At 49.3% G+C, this 16,895-nt stretch overlaps 1 protein-coding gene across 10 annotated transcripts in view; it reads left to right on the plus strand.

Moving 5' to 3' along the window:
* The window catches only part of ST6GAL1 (ST6 beta-galactoside alpha-2,6-sialyltransferase 1), a 47,601-nt gene that overhangs the window by 26,243 nt on the left and 4,463 nt on the right, over nucleotides 1–16,895 (plus strand). For 4 of the 10 annotated variants that reach the window (XM_055816922.1, XM_055816920.1, XM_027779532.2 and 1 more), the window contains 4 exons: nucleotides 5,180–5,306; nucleotides 6,443–7,123; nucleotides 10,898–10,995; nucleotides 16,147–16,248. In XM_055816922.1, the coding sequence (XP_055672897.1) occupies nucleotides 6,493–7,123; nucleotides 10,898–10,995; nucleotides 16,147–16,248 (831 nt within the window). In that variant the 5' untranslated portion in view covers nucleotides 5,180–5,306; nucleotides 6,443–6,492. The other 6 variants (XM_013295126.3, XM_055816923.1, XM_013295123.3 and 3 more) reach the window with 6 other exon arrangements.

A 16,895-nucleotide genomic window follows, 5' to 3' on the forward strand; every position in this document is an offset into this window, starting at 1 on the left:
TTCAGCTGTGACAGCAGCATATTTTTTCTGGCGCATGCAGAGTTTTTCAGTGCAGGCAGGACTAATGGAATGATTTATTTCATTAGCAAGTGAATTGTATAGCTCCTCAATGCCTCATCTGAAATTTAACCATGTTCTTCACTTAAAATGCTTCTTTTCCTCATTTTCCACCTAACAAAAAAAAAATGGAGAACGAGGAATTTTTCTGTTTGGTGGCATTGGAAGCATTTACGTAAATGTATGGCTCAACAGATGTTTTATTTTTACAGCACAGTGATGTCTTGGAAAAAAAACCCCAAGAATTGCTAGAAGCGAGTCTTCCCTGTTTATATGTTTACAAAACCGAATACACAGTGTTGAATTAACAGGCCAGGCTAAATAAAGTATTAGAGAGATCTGCTGAAACTTTGCTCCCGAGGGACAATCTTTAGCTTCACAGATGTATTATCACCTTTCATCTAGTGTATCAAATATATGAAAAATACCACTTCTTCGTTTGCAAAATGATGTGATCTTAGTTGGTTTAATACTATAAGGGCTTTTGATTATTATTTTTTTTCCAGGACAGGAATAGGGAATTTTAAGAGCAGATGTGGTTTCAAGGTTACTTCTTGTATTGCATTTTTTTTTCTCCTCCTCAATTTCCTTGGGTATTTTATTTTATTTTGAATGGAAGAATTCCTGCCCTACATCTCCATGTCTTTCCTCTTTCAGTATCCCCTTTTTCACACACTTTCATGTGAACTTATTCTGCCTCTGCTGCTGGCCACTATTCTCTTCATGGGTGCTTTACAGAAGGTGCTGGGTGGAGGAAGGGGTTAGTACCAAGAATGTACAAAATAGGAATAAAAAGGTGCAGTTGAAGTATAAAATGTTCGTATGGGGGTGCATAAAAACATATCAAAAATACACCAGCAAAAGCTGGGAGCAAAGCTGTACTGCTTTGTATTTAGGCATGGCACAGTTGTGGGTGCAGATGGAAATGCATAAATGAAGGAAGCCTGGAAAGAAACGTAAATGCTCTAAGTTTAAATATGAAATTGTTATCACATTACCCAAAAAAAGACTGAGGAACAACTTGCTGAATTAAAAAGCTTTTGTGCATGCAGCCGAGGCAAGAAAACCGCAGGTGAATGATGCTGGTGTGTGAGCAGGGGGACCAAGGAGAGGCTTAGCAGAACAGGTGGAAGTGATCCCTGCATGTGCCCGTCCTCAGGGATTGCATCTCTCAAACCATCGTTTAAATTAAATTAAAGGTGTTATTTGACATGATTGCATTTCAGAGGGACTCTGGTGGGATCTGTGGCTTCAGACCAGTAAACATAATAAAAATAAAACTAACACCTGCATCAGTAAGAACTGATGGAGGAGTCTCATCAACTGTTTGCAGAAGAGTCGTGTTTCAAGTCTCTGTGCCTCTTTCCTCTTCTCTCATTTTCAGAAGGTAGCAAACCTGGAGAGAGGGGAACAGCACGCTCGGAATTTTCAAGGGTTTGGTGAGGTTGCTTCCCAAGAGTCTCAGAAAAAAACAAAACCTATGCTGTCATGGGGTGAGAAGGTTTCTGTCCTGGATTAGTGACTGCCTAGTGGGTAGGAAACCAAGCGGTCGGGTTTCACAACACCACAGAAGTCCTACGGGGATTTGCTCCAAGATCTCTGCTGTTGAACAGTGATAACGGATCCATGAAGGCGAGGAGGAAGGGCCAGGTGTGGGGTTTTGCTGGCTTCGTTTGCAGAGGGCTGCGGGGACCAGAGGAAACACCAAGCAGCTGCAGGGGGATCCGGTGGTCCTGGGTGGCCGGGCAGCACAGCAGCAAAGGAAGCCCGTGCTAGCGGGGTAAGATAATGCTCTTTTGTCATATTTTATTCCTGCCCTCCGCCCTGTGCTGGGGACAGCTCAGTGAGTCAGTCCTGCTTGCAAAATATCCAGAAGTCATTACCAGCAGCCTAGAGCTCAGGGCTTAGTGATGGTCAAGGAGGGAAACAGAAGTGGAGGAGGTTTTGGAAGGAGAACGAAGCCAGCCCTGTTATGTTGCTGCTGGGCCACGTGTCCCGCGGTGTGCAGCTGGGGTGTCCCGGTGTGCCAGCCTCGAGGGATGTTTGTGTGCTGCTGATGGTGCTGGGGATGGTGACCAGGAGAGTCGGAGGTGCGGAAAAGCTGCTGTGCAAGGAGGGATTGGAACAAGCGGGACGCCGCCTGGAAAAGCAACGAGTGGGGTAAAGGGGGGTGTTAGATGACCGTGCGGAGGGTGAAGGCAGAAGGATTAGTGTCAGTACGGTCGGGTTTGCGGTGTTGAAGCGGGGAGAGGAGGGGTTATCTTTGCAAGGTAAGCAGTTGCAGAATTCATTGCCTCAGGCTGCTTGGGAAATGCAAGTGGTTTCAAGAAGCAATTAAACAAATGTGCAGAGGATGGGCATTGGTACAGCTGGTGGCGCAACTTTTGTGGAATCTGTGTACATTTACTGAAAGATAAATGTATTCATACATTTGTCTGTATTTATGCAGTTTCTCTGCTGTCAGTCACTGTAGGAGACAGGTAAAGGGTTGACAGGCTTTCAGTTTAATGAGGTGAAGACCCTGTTGTTAGTGGGTTTAGGGTAAATCTGGTGGGTTGTGGAAATGGGGGTTGCCTGGTGTTCCCTGCCAGGGCACTGCTGGCTGTAGCTCCCCGGGACAACAGCATTGCCCAGGACGTGAGCAGCCACAGGGCTTTTGTGCTCTGCTGTACTTCGGTGGTTAAGACCCGAGTCCAGCGAGATACTCGGACACCAGAGGTTAAGTGTAAGAGCGTTTGGGCAGGGTATAATTCCCTGACTGCCTTGAAGATGCTTCATCACACGCCTGTTCTCTGCACAGGATTAATTTACCCCCAGAGGACCGGCTGTGTGGGCTTAGCCTGCCAGCGCTGCACCGCGCAGCCGCCTCGGGCTCGAGGTTTCAGGAAGGCAGAAGCTATTTGTTTAAGTGTTTTTATAGGTTGGGGGAATTTTTTTTTTTTTCTGTCCTTTCTTAGTACTCATAGCTGACGCCTTGTGCTTCGTGTAGATAAGTTTCTGTCACCTCTGAAGAGCCCGTTTGTACTAGCTGCTGCGATACAGGAGTGCACGCAAGTGACTTATCTAAAGGCACGGGAAGAGAGCAGCGCTTGTGGGCTATCCTAGCGTGCCTGGAAGAGCAGCTGCCTTCCTGCTCCGCAGAAAAGGTTCCATGGCAGAATGCTTGAGAGGGACCTCATGTCAGGACGCTACTTGTGCAAATAAAATCATATCACGTGAAGGAGTACTAATAATTGAACTGAACTGCGGTGAATCCACAGTGAACAAAAGGTACCTTGGAATGTTGTGGCTCTGCTAAAATATCCTGGCTTGCAGAACCTACTTTGCCAGCTCACAAACCAAAGCAAAATAACTGCTCACGTTGCAGCAGCGTGCACAGTCATCAAAGGCAGGGATTGTGTTGTGCTGAGTGCTAAAGGTGAGTTTTCCAGGTTCCTTTGCATGGCCCGGGGAGGAGAGGAGGGACTGTGACTCGGTGGGCATCCCCCACTGTGCAGCACTGGGAGGAGTGTCTCTGCAGGAGCCTGCAGTGACCCGTAAGGTTGTTCCACCACGATGAACCCGCTGCTCCTCTGGATTATCTTAGCCCTGGGAAACAAAGGCTGCCAGCGCTGAGACATGCCTGCTATCGTCTACACCTGGAAACCCTTCAGGAGACATGGCAGAGCCCGCAGCAAAGAGCCGGGCTCGGCGGGGCGGCCGGGGCACCTCCCGTGGCTGCAGGCTCCGTCCTGCCCACGCAGAACATCTCGGTTGAGTTCCCTGGATGCCAGACACTTCCTCTTGTGTAAAGAAGTAGAGCGTGAACAGTGGGGTTGGGTGCTGCATGAAGTGTGGTCGGAGGGAGGTGGCTCCGAGTGTTGTCCTAAGCTGGCCCTTAAGTCTATTTTGGTGTTTCTCAATTTGGAAAACGTTGCTGTCCAAGTGTGTGCCTGCAGAGGCTGGGCAGCGCGGGGGCTGGCTCGGGGTGCTTTCCCCTTTAGCAGATGCTTTTGCAGGCTCCTGCCTTGGCATGGCTCCTGCTGTTCCTGCGGGCACCCAGCAGACGGGGAGCGGGCGGCCGTGGGGGTCTCCAGCTGCAGGGTGGGGGGGTGGGGGGGGGGGGCATGGGGGAGCAGGACAGGGGCCACAGCAGAGGAGGAACTGCAATGGCGAACAGCTGCTCCCGGCAGAAGAGAGCACAACGATGTCCCGCATCCCCTCCTGACACCCCCCCCTTCCCCAGACGGCTGTACCTCTCCGTCTGAAACTGTACTTACTGGCCAAAAAGGCACCAGTGTGCTGTACTAGTGCCGGCGTTTCCAGCAAGTGAAAAGTGAGGTGGTCTGCTGAGGCAGGGGAAATTATTTCAGTAAAAGGTACAGTTGCTTGTGCTTCTTGAATCTTGTTGTTGTTTAAGAACTGGAAGGAAGACGGTGTTTGCTTTTCATTTGTGGGGTGCTCTGTAAGAAATAAAGTTGAATTCCTTAGTAGAGTTAAAAGAAAATGTAAGTAGTCAGCAGTAGGATGCTTTAATAATTTAGTATTTAATCCTGTGAAGGGTAGCATTTGTAATGTAGCTTATGCGGCATCGTACCGACTCAGAGCTCCTGCAAAAGCGGGAATTGTATAACACTGTGAAATCCCTTTTTCTTGCTGCATTTCCTTGGTAGAGGGAAACTGTAGAGTCTAAAATAGCTTTGTCTATTTTGTGAAGACCTGTGGATGAAGACACATGTTATAAAGCAACTTTTCATACAACTCGCTCGCTCCAAAAAAGCGGAGTCTTCTCTGCCACTGCGTTCGAGGAAGATCGTGTGAATTTCCCAAGAATAGGCAGGAAAACATTTCCCTAGGGAAAGTTAGCTTTTTCTTTCCTTTCCCTTGTAAAGCATCAGCACTGGGGTTTTTCCTTCACCGTATTACGAGTGTATCCACTGCTCAGATCCTTCTCCCCGGGGAAGGCTGTCGGTCGGGTGGGAGCACAGAGCAGGCAGCTGCCAGCCAGCTCCTCCTTCAGCTGAGAGTAGATTTCAGACCAAGAAGGGAGATGCCCATTCTGAGTGGGCATTTAAGCATTTAAAAGACTTATGTATAGTGGGTGGGGGTTTTATCTTGTTTGTTTGTTTGTTTGTTTTTGCAGGTGTTTCTTGAACTCTTCAGTGCATCACAGAACTGTTGTATTTTGGGATATCCTGCTTAAACCCTCGGAAGAATATCTGCCGACAGCCAAAAATGACTTGAGTTGGAGAGCCGCTGCTTTATCACAGGTAGGGAGCCTGTTGGTGGCTCAGTACCTTCTCGGTGCCACAGCTTAGCACCGCTTGCTTTCAGCACGTTGCTCAAGGAGGCAGGTGCTGCTAGTGCCTCTCTAGGGTGGGTAGTGATCCGCGTGTGTTTGTCTCCCGAGGAGAACTGGGACATCCACCTGGTGTCTCCATGCTGCTCCCACGTTTTTGGAGGCATCCCGGAGCAGCCATGTAGGGAAAGGAGCAGCTGCTGCCCTGCCTCCTGTGGTCCTGCGTGCCGCTCGCAAGGTGTTTCTGCCTCAGCATGTGTTTCCTACGCCAGCCCCTTGTGCTGCCTGGGTTGAGCTGCCCTTTGGGCACTCCTGCTATCGAATTGCCCCCTTTAGTAACCTGATGGGAGCTGGAGGGTGTCCACTGATATGAGGTAGTGCAGAAGAGGACGGGTAGTGCTGTACAACATGGTGTTGGCTTGGCTTTCTGCAGGGGTAACATACCTTGAGTAATGTTTATCAAAGTGCATTTATGAACCCAAACATGCCTCAAACCCTGCTGTGGGTGAAGTGGCTCCCAGCAGCTGTGAATGAGGTTTGATGCTGGGAATACCCCCAGCCCACTGCAGTCACCATGTGTCAGTACCAGGCTGTACTCCTGGTGTTCGTGAACTCACAGGTCTTTTTTTTTTTTTTCTTTTCATTTTTTTTCCCCCCACAGTTACATGATTTATTATGTGCTTCACTAGCGCTTGTGCCTACGGTCAAGTAGAAGCTCAATTCTGGAAATGCTAGTGGTAGGATTTGGATGTTGGCTGGGATGGGAGATGAGGGAAAGCAAGGTGGAGACTTGCCCTGCTGCTGGTGTGATGCTGGCAGCATTAAACTTGACTGTCACTTATGGAAGGGAATAGGCAAAAGGTTTGAGCGGCAGTGGCCTCAGACCACAGTTACGTAGCCTGTGGTGGCTAACAGCCAGCTCAGATCTTACCGTTTGGGGTGTGAGGTGGTGGACTTTGAAAGGAGATCTTCAAACAGCCTGAATTGTTCAGATTACTCCTATGTTCTCCCTCTCCCCTCTGATTGCCCACACACTGATATTTATAAATTTATATATACTCATGCCTGTGCATGCAGCCCTGACTGAGATGTGTTCCTCTCTCCTAGGACCAGCTCCCTGCCCCGTGTTCAGGTCCCATTTGGATGCACCGTACACTATGGTTCACATCAATGTGTTGAAAAAATTTATGTGTGTTCTTGTGGTGGTACTGGTAGCACTGACAGTTTGCCTGTGGAGAGAGACGAGAAGAAGCTACTACATTTCTTTCAAGACTGGGAACGATGATTTGCAGGTTCACAGGACTCTGGAAAAATGGAACCCACTTAAATCCCAGGGCTTTTTCCGTGAAGCAGCTGGTGAACTGGGTGAGATGCCCAAAGTGTGGTTTGGTAACCACAACAAAGTAAAAAGCAGCACCTCTGGAATGGCTGAAAAATCCAAGAAAGCAGCAGACAGCGTGAAGGTATGGGATAAGGACAGTTCATCCAGAAATCTCATACCCAGGCTGCAGAAGGTCAGAATGAACTACCTGTCCATGAACAAGTACAACGTGACTTACACCGGCAAGAGGAATGCTGCTAAACTCAGTCCAGAGAAGCTGCTCTGCCAGCTACGGGACAGAGTGAATGTGACCATGATACAGGGATCGGATGGTCCTTTTGGCACCTCTGAATGGCAGCAATACCTACCAGGGAAAAGCCTCAATGAAACAGTGGGCAGCCTGGGTCGCTGTGCTGTCGTCTCCTCAGCAGGATCTCTGAAATCATCTCATTTGGGACAAGAGATAGGTTGGTATCGTTCTATTAGCATAGTGTTAAATAACATTGGGTTATAACTTACGCTGAATACAAGTAACCTACTGCCATGCTTTTGCCGGTAAGTCTCTGGTGTGGTCACAAAGATGTTTAAAGTAAATTTAAATATTATTCTTAAACTTCTGCTAAAGTTAGTGAACATTACAGCATGGGAGGAGATGGGAGCAATGATCAGATTCGCCCATCCTCTCTGAGCGCGCACACCGTGCGGTGTAGGCTGCACTGTGCTGCCCTAGAGCGCCGTGCCTGTGAGCCTTGGACCTTGGGCAGAGCAAACCAGGCCAGCCCCAGGGGAGTGGAGGCGTTGGAGGGAGCTGAGAGGACACGGTGTATGTGCAATTAGTTCCGTTCAATTTATTCTATTCAATTAATTCTTCTATTCGATTATTCTGCTCCTTTCAATTTTCACGATCATGTTGGCATCACTAGTGTAGCACTAACACTGAGTACCAGAGTGTGGTCTTGGTTCCTGAAGTGTTTGCTTATTGAGAGGGTTTGGGGTGGGTTGGGTAATGCCAGTGTGCTCATTGCAGTGTTAACAGTCAGAAAATTTTCGGTCAGAAAGACTTCTTCAGGGAAGAAGTAAAAGAAGACAGTGATGGGGACACCAGACACAGCCCTAAGCAATCTTCTGCAGTTGACCGGGGGCCTGGGCACAGGCAGTCTTCAAGGTCCCATCCAGCCTTTAGTGATGCTGTAATCCCTGCTCATGGCTTTCCAAAAGTGGCACCGCTTCATTCTGAGCCATAAGGCAGTGGCTGAGTTTGAGTGGCCCAGAAGACCGCAGAAAAACTTTACAGGGCTTTATTTTACTTCTTTAGACGACATTTGGTTACGCTTTGTAAAGTCTTACCTGGCTGTATTTGTCTTGAGGTTATTGCATTAATTAATAAATGCTGAAGCACTGATCTCATGCTGTGGGTTATAAAGCAGCATGTTGTGATACCAGAGCATTGTGTGTCTTTTAAGAAAGCAGCATGCAGGGGAAACCAGCTCACCGGGCTTCAACTCGGGTTTTTGTGCCTGGCAGAAAATTCTCCTGTGCCTGTAGCTCCCTCAGCTTTCTTCATTAATTGTGGTTTGAGGCTCACTTAAAATTCACACTTTGCTAATGCCCAGGAGTTTTCTCTCCAGTGGAAATTGTTTGCAGGATTTGGTGTGTTCCTGAGCTGTCTGTTGGATCAGGTCCCTTTGGCCTAAGCTGCAAGGAGCCTTCGTCCTCTGAAACAAGTAGATGGATAGCTTTTAATATATTATTTAGGGACAGGAACTTGGGCAAAGCTTTCAGAGTTCTAGTCCCTGGATGCTTGCAGGAGGGTCAGGGTTTTGTTCTGGTTCTTACTCAGAAGTTCTCCCCTGAACTCCTGTGTGCTCCACAGGGCAGGTAGGCAGGTGCTAGGATGAGGTTGAACACTGGAGTGTGTTTAAAAGCTACGAAAAGTGCGATGAACACAATAGTGGTGGTATGAACCAGGACAGCATCGCCTCTGGTAAAAATTACAGGTGGGAGCTGGTTGATGTGTTTCCACCTCTTGGGAGTGTTTGAGGCCAGGTGGGGCAAGACGTGGGAAGCTGATTCTGATTTTTTCCTTGGAGTACCTGTCTTGGCTTCTTCAGGTGCCTCTTAAAGTTCAGTAGCTAAAGGTTTCCACAGCAGTGCCCTTCTGTTGGAACACCCTCCCCCACCACAGCTTGTGTCCAACGGTGTCCCCATTAGGCTCCAGCATATTGACAAAACCACTCGCTCCTCTGCGAGGAGACCCTCTGGAGAGCTGAGGGCAATGGCAGTGGTGTAACGTGGTCCATGCCCGGGTTGGATTCGGTGCGGGAGCAGAGAAGCAGCGCCACGGGCAGCGCTCCGGCTGTGGCACAGCTGGGAGGACGTCAGAGGTGGGAAGCCATTCCATCATTCTGGTGGCCGGGCTCTGAGCTTGTCCCCAAAGCCAAGGCACTGCCGTTAACCCCTGGTGGTGTCCCTGGTGATGTTCCTCACGCCTGAGTTGCAGACTTCAACCTTCCTGCTCAAGCAGTCACCTCTGCTAGCGACTCCGCAGCATCTGGGGCACTTGCAGCCTTGAAACGTCTGGGGTGAATATCGAGGGATTTGGGAGAATTCCATGTATTTATGTACATCTTTTTTCCCACTTCTGACCTGATGTATTTCCATGTCAGAAAAGCTGTGGTTTTGTTGGAGGAAGGTGCCAAAAAGGTACTAAATCTGACAGGCCTACAATGAATCATTTGTGTAGATAAGCACAATGGGTCACTCAATTTCCAGGAAATATTTGTTCCGTGTAATCAAATGAGCAGTTAGTCAATGGACAGGAGGCTGGCAGAGCAGAACAGGGAGAAGCTTGTAAACAAGCAGCTCATATCTTACAGGGCTCTCGGTGTTGTTGGAGGTTACGAATTGCCAGAATCAGAGTTCTGTGATACGAGAAGTAACAAGTGCAGCCCAACCACCTGGAAAAAGTGCTTCAGAGAACCAGCTACTCTGCCTGTGCAGTCATCAGATGCCCTTTTTGAAAGCAAATTTAGGGCATCATAACACTTGATGTCTGCCTGAAGTTAGTTGTATGGGGAAATTATAACCCTGTACTACATTGATGCAAGGTAGGATGTGGAGGTGAGGGGCTGTAGTGGTAACTACAGAGCTGCTTCTGGGCGTGGATGTGTTTTTTTGGGAAACATCACCTTTCTGGGTTTTGTGTGCTGATTTGAAAGGGCTCTAAACAGTATCTACTTGTCTATGAGAATGAAGTAGCTGAGAAAAGAGTCTTCACTGCCAGTGATTACTGATCCTCCAGCACTGCTTGTGAGAACACCTGTGTTTTCCAGAAAATGATCTTGAAAAGACCTGGTTCTGGACCAGGAGAGCCCTTCTGCCCTGGCAGGGGACTCAGCAGTTCCCCATGGACCCCGGCTGCAGATGCCATGAGCTTTGGTTGTGTGGCCTCAGCTCAAAGGCAAGGAAGGTGGTCCTGCTCCTCTAACAGCACCTCTGATCACATTAAAGGTTTCCTGACCAAATCTAGCAGGTAGGTATGGAGGAGCAGGGGTGCCAGGGTGACGGGCACAAACACCCCCTGTGCCGCAGCAGCAGCCTGGCTCTGTGGCATTACAGCCGCCTGGGCAGCTGGACCAAGGCAGAGGAGGGTGCTGGAGGAATGCTGTGCTATCTTAAGAGATGATGCCAGCAGGGGAAAATGCACTGAATCTCAAGGCATATAACAAGCCTTGCCTGTTAAATGCACAGCAGTGGTTTTATTTCTGTAACGTGGGAGGTACGCTGGCAGGCTGAAGTCAGCTTTGCTTTCCCCTGTGGTTATTACACATGTTTCTCTGGCTGGTCAACTGCCAGGCTGCAAGAGGACACTGGCTGGCCATTATTTCCTAGTTACTTCATTTGCAGCCAGCCACATGGTAAATTAATTGTGTACTGGTCTGTCTGCTGGTAAAGTGGAAAGAAAAAGAGGGAGGGTGATGCTGTGCTCCTCTGTGCAGAGCAAATGCTCTGAGAGAGCTGCTCTCTCAGCCTGCCAGTTTAAGAAGTGGATTTTTAAAAATGTATTGATCATAAAGTTAGACTAACAACTTCTGCCACAGAATGTGGCTTGGTACTTCTCACTGTTACATGGAAGGCTAGAAACAGCCAGTTTGTATAGAAGTGCAAGTGAATAACCTAGTACACGTTTCTTCCATCGCTCAGTTGTCAGCTCACAGGCTTTCACTCCCTTTTGCTTTCAGACACCCACGATGCCGTCTTGCGATTCAACGGGGCTCCTATCAGCGGCTTTCAAGAAGATGTGGGGCAAAAGACCACAATTCGTCTTGTGAACTCCCAGGTAGGTCTGGCGAACACGTGCCAAGCGTGGCAGAGCTGCGTGCTGCCCCTGCACCCCGGGCAGCTGGGAGGCAGGCTGAAACAACAGCATCCGCGGGGCTTCTGGGTTCATCTGCTGCTGGGACGTCTTTGAAATGAAGTTGGGGAGAACAGGGCTTTCCATCTGATTTCTCCTGTCCTTAGCAGATAGCTGCAGGATGGGAGCGTCTTTCCTTGTAAGAGGGGGCAGTTGGTCATGAGGTTGCCGCAGTTAAACTAGCATGTGCTATCGGACCTGCCATAGCCTGCTGGCGGTGTACAGCGGGCACAAGGTGATCTGATTTTTGTCTTGGCTTGAAATGTCTTTGTTGGAGAAGGAAGGCTGGCTGCTTGCTTGCTGCTGTGCTTTGGGAGCACAAGGCAGGAACGACACCACGGCTCAGCTAATGCTCAGCAAACAGGGGTGTGCCAAGAGATGAGCTGTGCCCCAGAGATGGGTGTGAAGAATGAAGGAAGTTTATTTGGCTTTTAATAAAGGAACAATACTTCTTTTCTGCCCAGCGATGACACAGACTGTAGACAACGTGTTAACCAGGGCTGTTAAATGGCTGAAGGCACTTTTAGAGCTGTAGCCTGTGTGCAGCCAGGAGGGGTGTGGGCTCTGGTGGGGGAGCCGTAGGGTCCAGGACCTCATTGCAGAGCACGGCAGAAAGCACCTTCAATGCAAGGCATTGTGTACAGAGTTACATTTTTCCCGACTCTTCAAGAGCTCTTTCTAGGTATGAGGCTGTCCTTCTGCTCAATTTCTTTGGACTTCAGTAGGCTTTGAAGCAGACTCTTGGTGGTTAGGGCCATGTCTAACAACATGCTAGCAGGGTTAGTGTGCCACCCATTCAGGAGCAGAGTGAGACCTGCAGAAGAGACCATCACTGCCTTAGCTATGTCTGAGACTGTGCCTTCTTCCACATAGCTGTTGCCCTTCGTGTTTGCCCATCTCAGTGCAGGGTGGAGTTCAAGTGCAGACATGCAAAGAAAAGAGGATATCACAGCAGCATGTGCTGGGGAGGGGATGGAGTGGGGCAGTAGAATACTGAATAGGCCAAGAGTCGCTGAATGAAAGACCTGGTGCAGCAGTGCAGCACAGGGTGTGAGCACCCAGGAAGAGGAGGAGGAGGCTGTAGGCACATCAGGCCTGAGGGGGAGAGCGGAGAAGAGATGGGGGACTGAAGTGTAGCTTTTGTACTTCAGAACCAAAAAAGGCCATTCCCTTTCCTCACCCCAAAACTAAGATTTTACAGGCGCAGAGTTTTCTCATCTGTTCCTCTGTGAGGAGTCCATACATGCTGCCCTGTAACAAGGTTTGAAGTTTCTCAAAGCAGCAGCAGGAGTTTGGCCATCCCCTTCAAAGGCAAGACACGTAGCTAGCTTGTAACCAGTTTCTCTAGTTTGTTTTGTGTGTCTTTTGAATTATGTTCTTGCTTCTTGTGCAAATGCTGTTTCTACCTCCTCCTGCTCTTGGGTCTCGCCTTGTCCCCTTGCTACTGTGCTCTGTTCTCTGCTCGCTGCATCTAGGTTCCTCTGCGTTAAACCACCAGTCAGATGTGGGTCAGTTTGTCCTTTCTGAACCTGTCTGGTTTTAGCAGATGTATCTGGCTGCTGACATCTTTTTTCCTCTGTCCTCTTTGACCTCTCTGGGTTTTTTTTAATCTGTCCCTTCCATATGCATTTTTACTATGCCAGATAGGTGCTATCGCTTAAGAAAACTTTCTCTGGAGGATGTGCTCATTGCCAAACTTACTGTGATATGAAGTCGTTTACCAGCAAAACCATGTACATGACCCATGTGATACCAGGGTTACCCGCACAGGGAGGAGGCTATCTCTGTGATTGTACAGCTGTAGTACAGCAGTAATAACTCTCCATGTGGATGCTCTTGTTTTGGACCAAGTGTAGTTGTTGTCACGTTGTTACAGCGCTGCTGTTCTCCATGCAGATCAGCCTGTAGCCATGGGTGATGTTTTTCATCTGCCACCATCCCCTCTGAAAGGAGACACCAGCTTAGAAAACTTCAATTACAGGGAGAGCAAAATTGTTGGGAGCTTTTAGAGCCTCAGGTTAACTCAAAATGCAGCATTGACCTAGCTGCTGAAAGGGCAAAAGATGCTCTCATGTGAATAGCACAGGAGTCTCTCTTTTGGAGTTTCTAAGGTGAAGAGCTCTAGTTGTGGTCCCTGTTATCTTCAGGGATCACTAGATTGAGAGCCTGGTTTTCTTCTGTGGTTTTATTTGCACTTTTAATGGTGCTGTTCTAGCCACGGCAACATCATTTGAACCTTCTTGTTGGTGGGGTTGCCTGATGGCACGTTGTTTTTCCGTGCTGCAGCAGCTGTGCCGTGCCTTGCAGAGCTCTCACAGGCATCAGGTGCTACTGGACAAGCTGCAGTCTGTTCTTGGTCTGTTGGGCTTTTCTTTTGTTAGAAGTGGTCACTGGGAACCAGGATGGGATGGTGGCTTGGCTGCTCTTATTTTGGCTCTTGCCAAATATGAAGGAAATGGGATCTCCTGAATCTAGTCTGCCAAAACAAGTCTGTATTGAATAGTATCTCTTCGGCATGTGTGGCCGGTGGCCCTAAGTTGTTTAATAATTATTTTAAGCTATTTTTCTGTAATTTGCTGACCAGTCTTTAGCACATATCTGGGGATGGATGCTTTCAACAGTAGAGTGGGCTATCTTGTACGTGGGTGTACAGGGAAAGATTAATAGATTGCTACTGGCAGGAAGGGGAGAAATTTGGGATCCTCGCTAGGATAGGCTTGTAGGTCCCCAGGCTCGGAAGTTGTTCTCAATAAAGAAATTCTTTTAACACTGCCTTGCTTATTTTTTTAAACCATCACTAGGTCATCAGTATTGCTTCCTTTAATGGCATGTTTTCCTGCAGCCTTACCCAAGGCATCAATTTGCCCTGGGAAAGCAGTCACGTCTTGCAAAAATAAGGGCTGAACAGCGTGCAGGGGGAGTGCCAATGTCATTGTGTAGGACAGAGCTCCTTTCTAGGAGAACTGACCAAGGACCAGAGTACCTCCTTCCTCCCAGCCCTTGTTTACAGTTCTTGGCTGGCTCCTGGCTGTCACGGAGAGCGCAGTCTGCTTTGGCTGCCTTTGCTGTTATTGCCACTAATGAGTCTGCAGGGAGGAAGAGAAAGGAGATAGCACATCGGTGGAATAGAGTAATATTGTGATGGGAAAGGGGAGCGTGTTTAGATTACCAGGGCATTGACTGTGGTAGTCGGAGAGAAGGAACTTGTTTTGATGCGGTCAGTAAACATACCAGGAGGTTAGGGGCTGTATTAGCAAGATGCTTGCTAAACAGTGAATTGGTTAAAGGAGAAATAAACTAGGAAATCAATAGATCAGTTGACTAATTAGGATGAAAAAGCTGGGCAAGAAAAAGAAGTCATGTAGCAATTCAAGGGAATTTAGCTGCTTGGAAAGACTGGGTCGCTACTGGACAGATCAGGTAGGTGAGATCTGGGGAGCCAGGTTCCTCCAGCAGGCAGGTTAAGTGACTGATAGATAATTAGTAGTGCCAAGATCCAGCTCCGTGGGGTGGGGGGGATAGAAACAGCAAACTCCTTGTGGCTGTGGAGGGGCTCCCCCCAGGCTGCTTATCCCTTGGTGGCTTCTGTGCCTGTCACAGCTCTCTCCAGGGGTTTGTGTGCCTCTGCCAACTCACATGGCTTTGCTTGGCTGACCTTTGCTTTTTCTGATGCACAGCCTCTCTCCAAAGCTCCTTTCATGTGTTTCACATCAGAAAAGTGCCTGAAAGATTTCTAGCCTTTAAATAGAAACACTGAAATGAAAATGAAGGCCCTGTGCCTGTCCCGTGGCAGCGCTCCATCCCGCTTGTCCCTGGCGAGGGGTGGCTGGTGCCAGCAGCCGTGCCCCCTCCCTGCTGCCGCAATCCTGGAGCTCAGGCTGGAGTTCACACCTGCAGCACCGCATGCTCCTGCTAACAAGTGCCCTAGATGTCGTAGCTCCTCCGAGGAAATGAAAGCAGGCAGTACATATGGTCCAAGCCAGAGCCTAAACCCGTGGAGTTAAGAACAGATGTGAGGGAACCCTTCTCGCTTTTGGAATAATTCACCTCTGGGCTGGCCAGTGTCCTTGTGCTCTGGTTGGGGGGATGGCCAGCGAGGCTGGGGGCAGCTGGGATACTCGAGGATAAATTGGCTAGCTCTTAACTAGATCCGTGGAGAAAATCGAGACAAATGGGAGCTGCTTTTTATGGTCATGCTTTTCTGCAGCAGATGCTTACAAGCTGTCCCTGTGGTGGTTATGCCTTTGGGTGGGGAGGACAGGAGAGCAATCCCTGTCTTGTGTGATCCTGCCTGTTTGCTTTTTGCTGCAGACCTGGGTTCCCCTCCGGTGTCACAAGCTGTGGCGGTGGTGTGCAGGCTGCAGCGGCCACCCTCTCTGTGTGAACCACCGGGTTGTGTTCACTTGGGAAAGCCTCTGGTGGAGCCGCCTCTCCCCACTGGTGCTGCCTGCAGCCCCCGTGCCTTGCTGTTGGGGTGCTTCCCTTCCCGTGGCCGCTCCCAGGAGATGCAGAGCTCCCTTGCCCGAGCTGCAGCCCCCCCGCTCTGGGGAGGCGAGGGGGGCTCTGGGGGGGCTGGGCACGCCGTGCTATCCTGCCTTTTGCACTGGTGGTCCCGCAGCAGGGCGGCGGGGGTGCTGAGCCCTGGCTGCTGACTCCATGCTGCTCGGGAGAAATCACCCCCGTGCAGATGTTTTTTGCATCAAGTGACGTTTCTTGATAAAGCCAACCGTGTGTTTGCGTTGGGCTCCTCCTGGACTGTCCTGGTGACTGGTGGCAGTGACTAATGTTCTCACATGCTTCTGGTAGCTGGGGCGATGGTATCCTACGTACGAGGGGGTCGCTCTGCAGGTCCTGTCCTTGTTTTATTATTGAAGATGGATAGAGGAAGCCTTGCAACGGCAGTTTTCCTTGTGAGCCTCCGCTGCATCCTCCGCTGGTAGATAGGGCGTCACTTGGGGGTCGTGTCCCTGCCTGCATGCGGTGGCTGTGGCTGTAGTCCCCTGTGGTTTAGTGCTTGGCTGCCTGCTAAATCTGACAGCATGCTGTACGTTATTGTATTTCTTGTTGTTATTCAAGCTTGTCACTGTTGAGGAGCAGCAGTTCCTGAGGGAAGCACTGTATAACACTGGAATCTTAATTGTCTGGGATCCAGCACCATATCATGCAGAAATTCATGAGGTAAGGCTGAGTTTTCTGTAAGTAAAATCAGATTCATATGCTTCAAAGTGTGTCAGCCCACTTCCTCTTAATGCGGGCAATCACTCATCTTTAAGGCCATTTTTCTTTGATATCATGGATGTATCTGTACGTGCTTCTGAGAGTATCCTGTGCGCGGGTGCTCCTAGGCAGACCCTTGCCTGTTCCTGATGCCGGTGAGGGCCTCCGACCAGGTGTAACAGGTCACCACCTTTACTGTCCCCTGGGCTGGTGCTGCAGTGAGGAGGTCACTGCCGGCTGCAGCAGCTGTCATCTCATCAGAGGGTGACCTCCTCTTCCTGACAGTCGCTGTAAGATTTGCGGATGGTTGATGCTTGCGTATTTCAAGCCCCAGTCAGACATGAGATACACTTGATGCATTATGAACGGATTGGGAAACCCTCTGAAGATCTTAGCAAATGTCTCCTCTCCGCATCAGCTAGACTTTCACTTGTGGGTGTTGCAGTCCTTCTAGCATTCTCTTTTCATTCTGAGTACAAAAGAGTGTTATTTGATGGGTGATGAGCTTTGGAAGCGCAGGGTGAAAGCAGGTAGAAGTGAATAGTCCATTCTTAGCTTTTATTTTAAGCTCTGCCTGTAACTGAGAGGTCTTTGCATTCCTTTCTCTG

Source organism: Falco peregrinus, chromosome 12, assembly GCF_023634155.1.
Source record: "Falco peregrinus isolate bFalPer1 chromosome 12, bFalPer1.pri, whole genome shotgun sequence".
Taxonomy (NCBI): domain Eukaryota; kingdom Metazoa; phylum Chordata; class Aves; order Falconiformes; family Falconidae; genus Falco; species Falco peregrinus.